This window comes from Dysidea avara, chromosome 15 (genome assembly GCF_963678975.1).
Source record: "Dysidea avara chromosome 15, odDysAvar1.4, whole genome shotgun sequence".
Taxonomy (NCBI): Eukaryota; Metazoa; Porifera; class Demospongiae; order Dictyoceratida; family Dysideidae; genus Dysidea; species Dysidea avara.
In genome coordinates, this window is record NC_089286.1 from 6,549,157 (window position 1) to 6,562,761 (window position 13,605).

A 13,605-nucleotide genomic window follows, 5' to 3' on the forward strand; every position below is an offset into this window, starting at 1 on the left:
CCCAATGATGGGTAACTCAAGTCATCTATATAAGCTTGTGTGGGCCCTTCAGTCTAAATCTTAAGCCTGCACCTCTACCAGGGGCAAATTTGTTTGTAAAACCCCGGCTATAATTCCCCTATTTAGCCCATACTGGAGTGCCAGAAGCTAACCAAGTGGTGTTGCTGAAATAGCAATCTAGTTAGGTGAACTAAACCAAGTTAATATGGATGCTTCAAAGCACATTAATTGCCATCACTGCTACAGCAAGTACATATAGGGAGCAGTTCTCCTGCAGGCAACATAGATAGTCTAACCTCTTCACCAAATTGGAGCCTGGCAACTGACAAAACTAAACCGCAACTTCAAATGGGTAGCTAAAAGAAGTAAACAAACTTGGGCACTATAGCAAGTACTATAGTGAGCATAAAACATTCAAGTAATTGATATCGAAAAATCTATGACAGGATAGTGTGCATAATACTGCATAAACACTCACTGAAGAAGTATATACGATTCACATGAAATTTTGATGGAAGAAAATGACAACTCACTGACTTAATTTGTCAAACCTCATTAAGTGAATTTAAAAATGGGTATTTAAATCTATGATTCAACAAGATTTATTCATTTATTCAAGCTTGGATGTCACTTTTTCTTATGGCAAACTTCACTGTAGCATAACAAAGATGGTGTAGCAGATGGACAAAATTACAAAGCATGCAATTGCATCCTTGGATATGGATACCAGCTTCCCACATCCAACGCAGAGCATAAAATCATGACATCTCCCTTGCCGAGAGCTAACATGTATATCAGAACAACTGATATACCAGTGAGCTTGCATTTCATAGCAATAAATGTCAGCCCAATCACATGCAACACAACAACACAAGCTGCGTAGTATGTGTTGTGCATTAAAAATATCTCATTCCAGAAATTGACACACAAAGAAATAACTACTATCCTTACAAAAAAAATTAAGTAGCAGTAAAGCCTCCATCCACTGGCAAGACAGCACAGTTAATCATAGCACTCTTATCGCTGAGTAAGTACAAAATCACATCTGATATTTCCTCCTCTTCGGCAAATCTCCCCACTGGAATACGAGCTATCATTGGTCCTGCCTTAGCTGGATCAGACCAACCATATCTTCCCATAGCTGTCAGCACTACAGTGGGGTTGACAGTATTGACTCTTATTCCCTTGGGACCCAGTTCTGCGCCCATTGATTTGCTCAACATATCTAAACCAGCTTTGGATGTGCTGTATACTGTGTGCTCTGGCAGTGTCACTAGTGAGGCTTGACTGGATATATTAACAATGGAACCTGGTAACCCTCGCTGTACCAAATCCTTAGCAACAGCTTGTGAGATGAACAAGGTCGCCTTCAAGTTGATCTGCATCAACTGGTCATAGGCTTCTTCAGTGATTTCCAGAAACGGCTGAAGTTTAGCTACTGCTGCATTGTTCACAAGCAGGTGGATAGGAGCGAGTTTTTCGATCAATGTAACAGTTGATTTAATATCACTAATATCTGCAAGGACAATCTGAATTCCTGGGGCTTCTTGTTTCAACGAGTCAAGGTCGGACTGTGTTCTACTTAAAGCAATCACCTCTGCTCCACACTGCAACAATGCTTTAGCTGTATTGCGACCTATACCCTTCCCAGCACCTGTAACGAGAGCTCTCTTGCCACTAAAATCGTACGCCATCTTCAGAATTCGCCTCAGGCAAATTATCTCCCATTGACCATAATAAATTTTGGAAGTGATGGGCAATCGGTTGTGTATCGCTTAAAATTTTAAATATCGCTAGAAACCGATGCGTTGCTGTCCACAGCTTTAGTTTTTCTTTTTTATCAGACTGCAGTGAAGTTGTTGTTCATTCTAGTTTGTGAGGGAAGATTTGGTTAGCGTATGGCAAGTCCCGGTCAAGACCAGGGTGCTCTACTTCTTCGAAGACAACTGACAGGTATGTTACGTTATTGTGTAGTATAAAGAAACGTTTAAATGTGTCCTGGGTCTCTACCAGTCGTGTTTAAATGCCTGCTGATTCAACTGTATTCCAATACTTTCATAACGTTAATGGTCTCTCTTTCACAGAACTTCAAAAGAATCCCGTAGAGGGCTTCTCAGCTGGGTTAGTAGATGATGATGATATTCACAAATGGGAGGTACTCATTATAGGACCTGCAGACACTTTCTAGTATCCTTTAAATATATATAATATGCGTGTGTGTGATTTGTGTGTTGATGGTTGATACCTTAATGTGGTCACTAGTGAAGGAGGTTACTTTAAGGCACACTTGATATTTCCCAAGGAGTATCCACAAAGACCACCAAAGATGAGATTTGTCACAGAAATCTGGCACCCAAATGGTACGTTAAATTTGTTGTTGAGTCGTTGGATCGAGAAGTAGCAAATAATCTTATTACAATCCTGAATGTGTAAACTCTTATAGTATGGGAAAAGTACTTAACTGGATTCTGTTACAGCAATACACAAATCTGAATTTATTCTTTTGAGAAATATGGTTGCTTTTGTATATGTGGAATGTGTTATAACACTGTGTACATGTGTTACATTTTGTGACATCTTGTTAGATGTTTAGTGTACAACAAGCTTACACTTCTACTAGCGTTTTACATTTGCTGGTGGTCAGAAGGTTATATGCTTGTGGTATGTAATAACACATGTTGCTAGTATTTTCCCATTTTGTTGTCAACTGGTCAGATCTGCTACCTGAATGCCAGCTTTCTGTAGGTGTGAAAGCTCGCATATTGCTCTAGAGGCACTGGAGTGACTTCAGGTGATGTTAGTAGTTTGTCCTGCTTGGCAAAATTATTTAATGTTATACTACATATTTTGTGTCAGTGCGGTTTATTTAAAAGCTCCCAATAGCACGCAATTTTCCCTACAGCTAGTCATTACAACATTCATTTTAAATCCTAGTTTGTTGCACTCCTATGTGAGTAGTAAGCACTTGTGATACAGCAACTCTTGTGAAAGAACTGGTTTAAAAATTGTAGGAAATTGTAGAGGCTGTTTTCTGTACTAGGGTTGAGCAATATTTCAATAAGTCACCAATATTGCCTAAACAAGTGCTCACAATACCATTGCATGTATTTTGCCTTCGCAATATTATCGCATTTAGCAATAATTATCACATTGATCATCCATTTCGTATCTCTTCTAGGCCTCACATTTGATACAGTTTGTGCATATTATTGCTAACTATGTCAATTGGTTAACTTGTTAGCAAAGAAGTTGTGTTTTTAAACTAACTCTTAGTGAAAACAAGCAGTCATATGGACTTTTCAAACTATGTGGTTGTGTTTCAATTTTCACATGCAATATGGCAATAATCGCATAAATGACTCATGCAATAATCGCATGTCACAAAATTCAATGTCACCCAACCCTATTTTGTACTCCAGCTCCTTGAAAAGTTCGCTACCATTTTATCCTTGTAGCTGCCAAGATTGGTACCTACCATTTAATGTTTATCTACAAATGTACATTGTGGCCTAAATGTCTGTTTTTCTAAATTATCTTTTTGTGACCATAGCTAATTAAGTTTCAACTCTTTTATAGTTGAAATCCACCTTTTTAGTTCCCGTGCTAACCCTGTGTACTATGTTTGTCGTGTTGGTCTACCCTTTTTAGTGATGTCCTGTTACAATGTTTTCGTGTGTGAGTAGGATACTCTCCTCAGTATACGTATATATATATATATTATGAGCTCTTGGTAGCATATATACACCATTGCTGAAAAGCTGTGATCCTGCTAGCTCACCAGGTATAGCACCTATTGATGCTGCGTATACTCGAATTTCTACTCTTGAACATAGATTGCTTCATGATACACACATAGTGTACATTCATCTATGCAAAAGGTATAAACTGCATGTGTACATATGCTACATATGGAGTTGGTGCCTGCATACCTGTTGCATTTCAGTGTCATCCATCTGCTGCTTGAACTGAAGTGCAAATTGGCTTTTTCATATATCTATCCTGGCAGCTGTGATTACCTAGTGGTCTCAGCATACGTAATTCTAGTTCCCCTCACCACTTTTCGTTTGTGGAAGCTATGTTCTGGTTTCCTTATGTAGACCTCTAACACATTCAAAGCTTTGTTCCGGTGCCATTCACTTCCAGCCTGGCTCTGCATACGTAACTGCCTTCACTACACTGTGCCCTGGCCCTTTTCTGAGGAGCTCCCTGTTACATCCTTTCTGTTCTAGATGCACAAAACGTCACAGCACATTGTCTAAATAGTCCTACATGTTGCACGTGTCTGACATCTTTATCATTGACATGGCAACAGTGTTTCTGTAAATTCATATTATCCAATGTTTGCCTTAATGTTGAATTGTAAGAGTTAGTTCCTTAGTGATAGGTATGAAATCTACCTTAAAATACATACATTGTTTGGGGCAGAGAAAACTTGTGTTGAGGTGAAATGTGTGGGTAGGGTGTGTCAGACATCACCTTGCAACTACCACCAGTGGGTGGGGCTTCCAGCATTATACTACTTTAATGGTTCTTCCACTATGTGCAAAGTAACCTTACCTGAAGAGCTTTACAAAGTTGCAATAATGGCGGTGTTTCGGTTCTGTGCATACAGAGAGAGAGTACATGCTAAACTGCTTTAGAGAGTTAGTGATTGCTCAACTTGCTCTCAGCACATTGTAATGTTTCTTGTTCATTATCTAAAGCTTTAAACTTGAAATGTTGCAACAATGAGTCAAATACTCATTCAAATTTTAAGCTTAGTATAATGAATAATTGTTTAGATTCCATTGTATACCACATTACTGACTTGCGTGGTCACTTGTGCAGTAGAACTATTGAACAGTTACCACTATAATAGGACTGGTAGTTTAGATGTGTTTATATAAGATGTGTGTATGTGACCTCTGTGTGAGTACCACCTGACTCTAAGGGTCACTTGTGTAAACATGATGGACTATGAAGGTTTGTGGTAAACAATTATGATGCTTTATCACATAACATTGTGTAGTAGAATGTGTGTGATGTAGGTAGATAGGTAGAACACCAAGAATTAGTTTAATGCCCAGGAGAATATCCTATAAGCCTCTTCCATAATGACGTCACAATTAAAAATGGCAATCCCTGAGCCATTTGGAAATTACATTTCGGAAGGCTTGGTCTCAATATCAACATGTAAGTTTGAAGTAACTGAAGACAGCACGCTTTTCCAAAAGAAGATTTGCTGCTGTCTTCAAGTATTCGGTGATAAAACTCAGAGGACCAGTCTACAGCCTGTAGGATACTGTGACCCCTGACTCTGTGTTTACTCCTGCATCCTGCAGGCATGTTCTTAGCCATCTTACAATGATATTGCTGAGTACTGGATCATGTTTCCCGATCCACAAGAGGAAAAGTGTTGTCTTTGGGCTATCAGATTGTATGTCCCTGAATTCAGAGTTGTTACCTCATGTGTCTGCAGTGTTGCAACCGGGCACAACTGTGGATCTTCTGGAAACCTTGGGTGGAAGAAGTCTGCCAAAGGTTTAGATGTTTTGATAGGTGCTGGGCCTTAAAAACTACACCTGATGTTGTAAAGGAGCGAGCCCGGATATCCAGTTTTGACAAGTCCACAGATCTAGATGGTCTTGTTAAAGCTAACAGCATTGCTAATTTGATAGACACCAATCGGAGAGACAGTGTCTCATTGTCCCCTAGCTTCTTCAAATAGTGAAGCACAATTCCTACGTCCCAAAAGGTGGTCTTTTGTTGAAGGCACCCTTGGGCATTCTTGTTACAAGGGGGTGTTGACCTACTGTATAGCCATCCACCTAGGACAGCTAGCTGAGATAGCTGAGATAGCTGAGCGGTAGGAGTTGAGCGATTGGTACTAATACCTTCTTTATGTAAGTAGGCTAGAAAGTTGACTACATCTGCTATAGGGCCAGCAGCGGAATTCCTATCCCTTGGGTGACACCATTCCATCCATTTGGTAAACAGTGCGAGTTGTAGTTGAACTTGGTCTTTGTTCTCTAGGAGGACAAGAGGAGATCTGAAGCTTCTGCAGAAATCCCTCGTGATGTAAAGGATTCCCAGAGATAGGCCATGCAACTAGTTCCAGTACCCCCTGTTTCATTATGAAGGTGTCCTGAACTGTCGGCAATATTACCAAGTTGGGAATTGCTGGAAAGAGGTGTGGATAGTTCTCCAGCATTTCGAGAATCGTTAGATACCATAGTTGTGTGGTGTGATCATAGCTACTCTGGCCCTTTGCTGCTTTGTCTGACTCAACAAGCGAGCTATCAAGCACCATGGAGGGTTGGCAAAGCTCCTCACTTTGGACCAATCCTGGCTGAAGGCATCCATATTTTCTGCCTCCGGATCTGGTCTCCTGTTTTAAAACCTTTGTAATTGTTTTGTCAGGTGAGACGCAAACAAGCCTATCTCCAATGGCCACATCAGTGTTTGTATCTGCCTGAAGACGAGGGGATTCAACATCCAATTGCAGCAGTCCTTCATATTCCTGGATTCCTCATCTGTGACTGTGTTCTCCTTCCCTGGAAGGTGATCTGCGATTAGAGATATGTTCTACCACAGGCACCAGTACCACATACACTCCAGTTCCATACCGTCAGGGCTAGCTGAAAAAGTCCCTGAGAATGGGTGCCCCCCATTTTGTTTATGTATGTCACTGCTGTGATGTTGTCCGTTTTCAGGAGAATAGTGATGTTGTACTTCTGTTTTGCAAAATATTGTATTACTAGATAAGCTGCTAGTGGCTTGAGGTAGTTTATGTGATTTGAGGCCTCGATCGTTAACCATCGACCAGTCTGAATTTCTCCTTGTCGAGCTCCCCAGCCCGTACTGGAGGCATTGGATTCGATTGTCATGTTTGGGGCCCGTGGATGCAATGGGGAATCCCATATCAAGTGTCTGTCCAGGGAGGACCACCAATTGAGGTCGTCCTTGGCTTCCTGAGTTAGGTTCAGTGTGGCGGCAAACTTTGACACCATGTTCACCAGAGATTGGTCTGGTAGGGAAAATTGAGTTGATCATACTGTTACGAATTCATTCATTTTTGTAATTAATAAACTCTCACGTGACCATTCACAATATTACCTAAACAAAATTGATGTCACAACTCTAATTCCTAACACTCCTGGGGTTGGTTACCCCAAGGTAAACAAAAGCTAATTACAAAATGATGGGCCTAAGATAAAACACTAATCAGTTAGTTCAGTTCTGTTCATGATTCTTGTTGCCATCAACCTCAAGCAGTGTTATCATTTTCAATGCTCCACGCAATTTCTTCTTTCCGTCAGTGGTCACATTTAGCCAGACAGCTCTCACTAAATTGTCCATGCTTGGTATCAGTTCACTGACTTTGGCCAATCTCCAAAAACAACGGGGGATACCTTCATTACGGATCAACACCGTGTCTCCAACAGCTATATTTGAACTTGTTGAGCTGCTGGTCTTTGCTCTTGTTCTCTCGCAAAGGCTTAGCAAATATTCCTTACTCCACTGACAGTTAAACTGATTTAGTAACTGAGAATGGTACTTGGCTCATCGAGTTAATGCTTGATTGGTACTCACTACTTCAGAGTGAGTTTCATTCACTGCTTGTGATATCCTCCGACCATAGATTAAACCAGCTGGAGTCAATGGATAAGAAATGTGGTTTTCATCATCATAGACGTACGTAATGGGTCGGTTATTCAGTGTTGCCTCCACTTCTACCAGTAGTGTACGTAGTTCTTCAAAGTTAAGAGTGGATCGCCCAACTACCTTCTTGATACAATTCTTCACACTTCTCACGAGCCGCTCCCAAAACACACCCCACCAGGTAGCCTTCTCCACTATGAAGTCCCATTCTACTCTTCTATTGGTCAAATACTGCTTCACCTGTGTGGACTGCTTGATCTTAGTTACAACCTGAGACGCAGCCTTAAATGTCTTTCCATTATCAGACATGATCTTAAGCGGGAGCCCTCTTCTGCCAGCAAAGCGTCTGAATGCTAGCAAGAAGGAGTCAGCAGTGAGGTCTTGTGTAAGCTTGAGATGAAGCGCTCGTGTACTTCCACAGGTAAACAGACACACATATGTCTTGATGGACTGACCAGTCACTTGCACATACAATGGCCCAGCAAAGTCCACTCCCGTCATTGAAAAGGGTGCTTGACTGCTTACTCGATCTTGAGGGAGCTGGGGACTATGTGGCATGGTTACTGCCTTTCCTTCATATCTCTTACACGTTACACATCTACGCAAAACTTTCTTCACAGCCGCTCTACCCTTCACGATCCAGTGTGTCTCTCTAACAGCAGTCAACGTATCTCTAATCCCATTGTGGAGGACTTCACAGTGCTTCTGTTGTATAAGAAGGTTGGTATAATGACTATGGGATGGTAAAAGAATCGGAGTCTTGCTACTACTTGAAACATCAGCATTTTCAATGCGGCCTTGGCAACGAATAACTCCATCTGGATCAAGAAACAGGTTCAGCTGTGTATTCAAGGATGAATTTGTACCTGATTGTTGTAAGGCTTGTAGCTCAGAAGTAAATGAATTGGCTTGAATGGATTTAATCCACAGTGTGTCAGCTCTTGTTAGGTCTGCGACAGACAGTTCTATTTGCTCAAGGCTGCAAATCTTCCTAGAGATATCAATAAACTTCAACACAGTGGCTGTAACCCTTAACAATTTACATAAGGTGCTATACCTTGACAAATCCATCACAGATGAAATGTTAAGTGTCAATGCAGACGATGATGTGGCCACTAGCGATTGAATGATCACTGCCTTCTTGAATATTTCCTTGTCTGACTCACTTGTGTCCAGTGAAGTTGGGAGATCTGGCCAGGTATCTGGCGATTCACGGAGGAATGGAGGTCCCTTCCACCAAGTGTCATCACTTGACAGTGCACTTGACTTACAGCCTCTTGAAGGAAGATCGGCGGGGTTTGAATTGCCTGGACAGAATCTCCAATTGGCTGGATTCGACAGTCTATGTATCTCAGTTACTCGTTGTAGCATGTGCTGTTTCCAGGGTTTCTGATTTCTTATCCAACACAGAGCAGTATATGAGTCCATCCAGTGAAATAGTCTGACATTGGTAAGTGACAAATGAAGTGCATCATGGACGGAGTGCACCAACCTGGCTAGAATCCCTGCTCCGAGCAGTTCTAGTCATGGCACACTTTGACCTTTAATAGGAGCAGCCCAGGTTTTGGACGATACTATGTTGACATCAACCGTTCCATCAGTATAGAAGCAACGTATGTAAATTACAGCAGCAGATGCTCTCGTTGACGCATCACAAAAGCCGTGCAATTGACAGGTAAGCAACTCCTTCTCTGGCATGAAATAGTAGCGGGAGATTCTAATACAGGTGAGTACCTTCAGTTCCTCCACTAGTTGATTCCACTCATCTAAAACCACACCATCTAGAGGATGATCCCAGTAACATTTGTCAATGCACAATCGTTGAAAGAGCATCTTCAATTGAATGATGAAAGGGCTAAGAAATCCTAGCGGATCAAAGATCTTGGCTGATAGTTTCAGCACGGATCTCTTAGTAGGAGGAAGTCCGTTTGAATAACTAATGGTATCCTCTAAATCAAAGCACAAATTATCTCCATCTGTATCCCAATTTATTCCAAGTACTTTAACAATAGGACTCGATGGACTCCCATCCTCCCTGGATATTGTAGCTTGGAGGTCTTGCAGATTAGTTTGCCATTTTCTTAAATTGAATCCCCCTTCCTTCATTATCTGTTGGGCCTTGCAATAAATTTCCTACCCTTGTTGCAAGGATCCTGCACCTCCAACAAAGTCATCAACATAAAACGAGTCTGCCAATACCCTCGACACCTCAGGGTGAGACTGATTATAGTTGGAAAGATGCTTCTGAATGATGCTATTTAAAATAGCTGGACTAGATTTTAAGCCAAATGGTAAACGACAAAAACGGAAGTGTACCAGGTCTGCGTTTGATTTACCATTCTCAAACCATAAAAAGCGCAGCATATCTCTGTCTGATTTCTCAATAGAAATTTGATGGAAGGCCTTTTCTACATCAGAAACAAGCCTAACACGAAAGCTTCTAAACCTCAATAGAATGTGAAACACCAAAGGGGTGTGGTTAGGTCCCTTGGCCAGACAATCTTTCAACGATAAATTCGATTTTGTCTTGACAGAGCCATCAAAAACAATGCGCAGTTTTGTAGTCTCCTTATGTTGTCGAACCACACCATGATGAGGTAAGTAAAAATTTGGTTCATTACGTAATTCAGCTCCTGGCACGACTTCAATAATGCCTAATTGTAATTGTTGGGAAAAGGTATCCTGGTATTCCTGTAACAAATTTGTGTTTCTTACTAACTTTGATCTGAGCAGGTTCAAACGATTCAAACATTCAGGGAAATTATTACATGACAGTTCAAGAGACACAACATACCTGCCTTCGGAGAAATTGAATCGGATGATCTTATCAAACTCTCGGTCTTCAGTGACTGGCTCAGTGATTCCCAGTGACTCAGTATCCCAGAAACGCTGTAAGCTTACAACTAGCTCATCACTCTCTTTCTGTGTGGGTGTCAAATGAGACCCTTGTAACAACAAGTTGGTTGTGAGGGGTGTGTTCTCTTGAATAGGTCCAGATAACAACCACCCTAGTCTACTATGCACTGCAGTAGGACCACCTCCTCTAATCACATCTCCCGAGACAATGTCCCAATAGTAATCAGACCCAATCAGTACATCAATTGAGTCATTACCGTCTGTATGAGGATAGTCCGCTAAGTCCAACTCTGCCAGCTTAACAAATTGATGAGGTTTAATCATCGTGGCTGGTGGCGCACAGATTGTGGGGAAAGCTAATGCATGTACTTCAATGTCAGATCCATCCTTGCCCTTCAGGATGATCTTAACTAGATCACAACCTCTTCTCTGCGAGTGCTCCGTCCCAAAGGTATTCAAATTAAGCTTTTCCTTTCTGAGCGGTTTGAGCTTCAATCTTCGTTGCAGTTGTGTTGTGACATAAGAACGTTCACTGCCCCCATCAAACAGTACTCTGACTGGCACAAGGTCTGGGCTGTCAGTAGCACAAGCATGTGTTCTAGCAGTTTGTAGCAACACTCTAGAGTTGGGAGCAGCATTGGATGGGTTGGCAAGGCCAGTACTTGTCGTGTCATCAGTGTGATTGTTGGAAACTTGGGGAAACTTGGTCCTCACTGTTTCCTCTACATATCGACTGATGGTGCTTCCTCTTGTAGTGACGACACCTTCGTGAAACAGTGCACTGCATAACGCGGTGCCCCTTGCCTAAACATAGAAAGCAGCAACCCTCCTTCTTTAAGGCATTCATTCTTGCACTCACATCTTTTACGACCTCACACGAAGCAGAGAAATGTTCTCCCTTGCAGTAGACACAATTTGGTCGGGATTGGCTCTTATCAGCTGTAAGCAAGGCAGAAGCTGTTGAAGGGGGGGGGGGGGGGGGGGGGCCTTCTGGGAGTGGATGTATCTGATGACTTCAGGTCTGTTATTCTTATTGTTTCACTTATTTCCCTTGCCTCTACTTCACTCTTTATAATGTCCAGCAATTCTTCTACCTTCCAAACATCCTTAGCTGTCATTCGTGCGACCTGTAACCGGACTTCTGCTGGCAATTTCGACATTACCACTGGAATTAGGAAACTACCATATTGATCGGCCATAATCCAAAGAGCTTCCAATCCTTGGACATTGACAAAGATTTTATCATAAACAATGCGAAGATGATGGGGCTTACTGTCTAAACAGGGTGTGAGCTTTAGCAAATCGTCCATGTGAGCCGCTATTATGTGTTGCTTCTTGCCAAATCGGTCTTGAAGTATCTCTAAGGCAGTGTCATAATTGGCTGATGTCAGCGTCAGACCCTGTATGCTGCGAGCAGCTGGACCGTCTAGGAGTGCTTTCAAATAATTAAATTTGTCAATATTGGACAGGGCTGCATTATTATTCACGGCACTTTGAAAGCTGTCCCAAAATGATTAAAACATAGTTATATCTCCCTTGAATCTTGGAAGCACTAGCTTCGGTAATTTGGGTTTGGGCGCAGTACTCAAGGAGCGTTCTTCTGATTCCAGCCTTGCCCCACCTGTATGACTCTCCTTCTTAGCCTTTGTTTCAACAGTGCCATGGATCGCTTCTGATTCTGATTGTGATCCTTCCTTAGTGACTTTGTCAGATGTAACATCAGTTTCAGAGAGTACAGTTTTATCAGGGGATGCTTCCGTATCAGAGGATGGAGGGTGACTTTCACGCGTAACCATATCAGTGGAGCTCTTAAGAAACCGGTCGCATGCTTCTATTGTTTCAATTACATGGGCATTCACAACATCTGACTCCTCCAAATAATTTTCTATCTCCTTAGTATCACATACTTTGAGAATATCCTCATCGAACTTAGTTATTTGTGACAATCTCTTCTGTAACGAGTCCTTAATTGTTACAAGACACCTTATCTTAGTCTCAGGATCCGTTTCTGTATCAGTCTCCAGCAGACTAGCTGCTTCCTTAGAATATTTCGTTATGATTCCACGGTGTCCGCCCCTCTTAGCTCGAAGTCGACTAACGTCGTCGGCCATCTTGACTCACGTGAGTTGCCTCGTGTCACTGTCCTCACAGCTAAACAACGAAAAATGGGACGACAAGTGGTCTCTATCAAATGCTTAGTACCTTTTCTGGTGCCTATTAATACCCAGCACCAAGGAATTCGGGTAAGTCTTCTTCGCCAATTATCAGCTTTTACTCGGCTTCTACTTCACCGTTCCTCCGAGATTCGACCGCTTCCTCAATGTTATTTCACCCTCTCAGGCGTCTCCTTCTACACTGCTTCGACACGTTCAAGCCGCTCGTTGGGTCGCCGTGTTACAAATTCATTCATTTTTGTAATTAATAAACTCTCACGTGACCATTCACAATATTACCTAATACAAAATTGACATCACAACTCTAATTCCTAACACATACTCAGCAGGGCTCTGTAGTGTAGTGGAGCCTACCAAATGGCTCGTACTGAAACCGTTGTCTTTCCCATGAATCGCACCAGGTCCCTGACTGACATCAACTCTTTCTTTAAGAGGGAGTTGGCATCCTGTTGGATTGTTCTCAGTTTCTCGGTTGAGAAGGCCAAGTGTAGGGAAACTGAGTTGACTAGAAACCCCAGAAGCTCCATTTTCTGGGTTTGGGTTAGTTGTGACTTGGTCAAGTTCACCATCAGGCCTAGGGCTTCTAGGAATTGGCACACCAGGGGGGTGAGTTGCATCAGATGTTCCCTTTCTGATGCATTATCAGTATATTGTCCAACATATTCCCAGTTGTCTCAGTGCACCCACCACGAAGGAAATGAAGGCCTTCCATTTTAAAGTGTTCTGCCTTTGTGAAGGAGTTGAGGCCCTAAAGGTTTATTGCAGGCCTTTGTCCCCCCCCTTCTCCACCAGAAAGAGTTGGGAGACATAACTTTCTGTGGACACCTGTGGTTTCTACTATTGTCCCCTTTGTCGGGAGGTCTGAGACCTCTTGTATCATTTTGGCATGCTCCACTCCAGAGCATTTTATTGCCTGTGTTTGTCTCATTTGATG

At 42.1% G+C, this 13,605-nt stretch overlaps 2 protein-coding genes across 3 annotated transcripts in view; one reads left to right on the forward strand and one right to left on the reverse strand.

Annotated features, from left to right (window-relative positions):
• Nucleotides 1-887: 887 nt before the first annotated feature.
• Nucleotides 888-1,755, reverse strand: LOC136245821 (L-xylulose reductase-like). Its single transcript, XM_066037296.1, has one exon. The coding sequence runs from the start codon at nt 1,692-1,694 to the stop codon at nt 960-962; it is 735 nt and encodes a 244-aa protein (XP_065893368.1). The 5' UTR covers nt 1,695-1,755; the 3' UTR covers nt 888-959.
• LOC136245822 (ubiquitin-conjugating enzyme E2 G1-like) overlaps nt 1,726-13,605 on the forward strand; it is a 124,879-nt gene continuing 112,999 nt past the window's right edge. Inside the window, exons 1-3 of one of the 2 annotated variants that reach the window (XM_066037298.1) lie at nt 1,726-1,953; nt 2,085-2,187; nt 2,263-2,360. In XM_066037298.1, the coding sequence (XP_065893370.1) occupies nt 1,899-1,953; nt 2,085-2,187; nt 2,263-2,360 (256 nt within the window). In that variant the 5' untranslated portion in view covers nt 1,726-1,898. The remainder of the gene's footprint in view (nt 1,954-2,084; nt 2,188-2,262; nt 2,361-13,605) is intronic. The other variant, XM_066037297.1, reaches the window with a different exon arrangement.

Coding starts and splice junctions, on each gene's coding strand:
- LOC136245821 (XM_066037296.1), bottom strand. CDS start 1,694: ATGGCGTACGATTTTAGTGGCAAGAGAGCTCTCGTTACAGGTGCTGGG.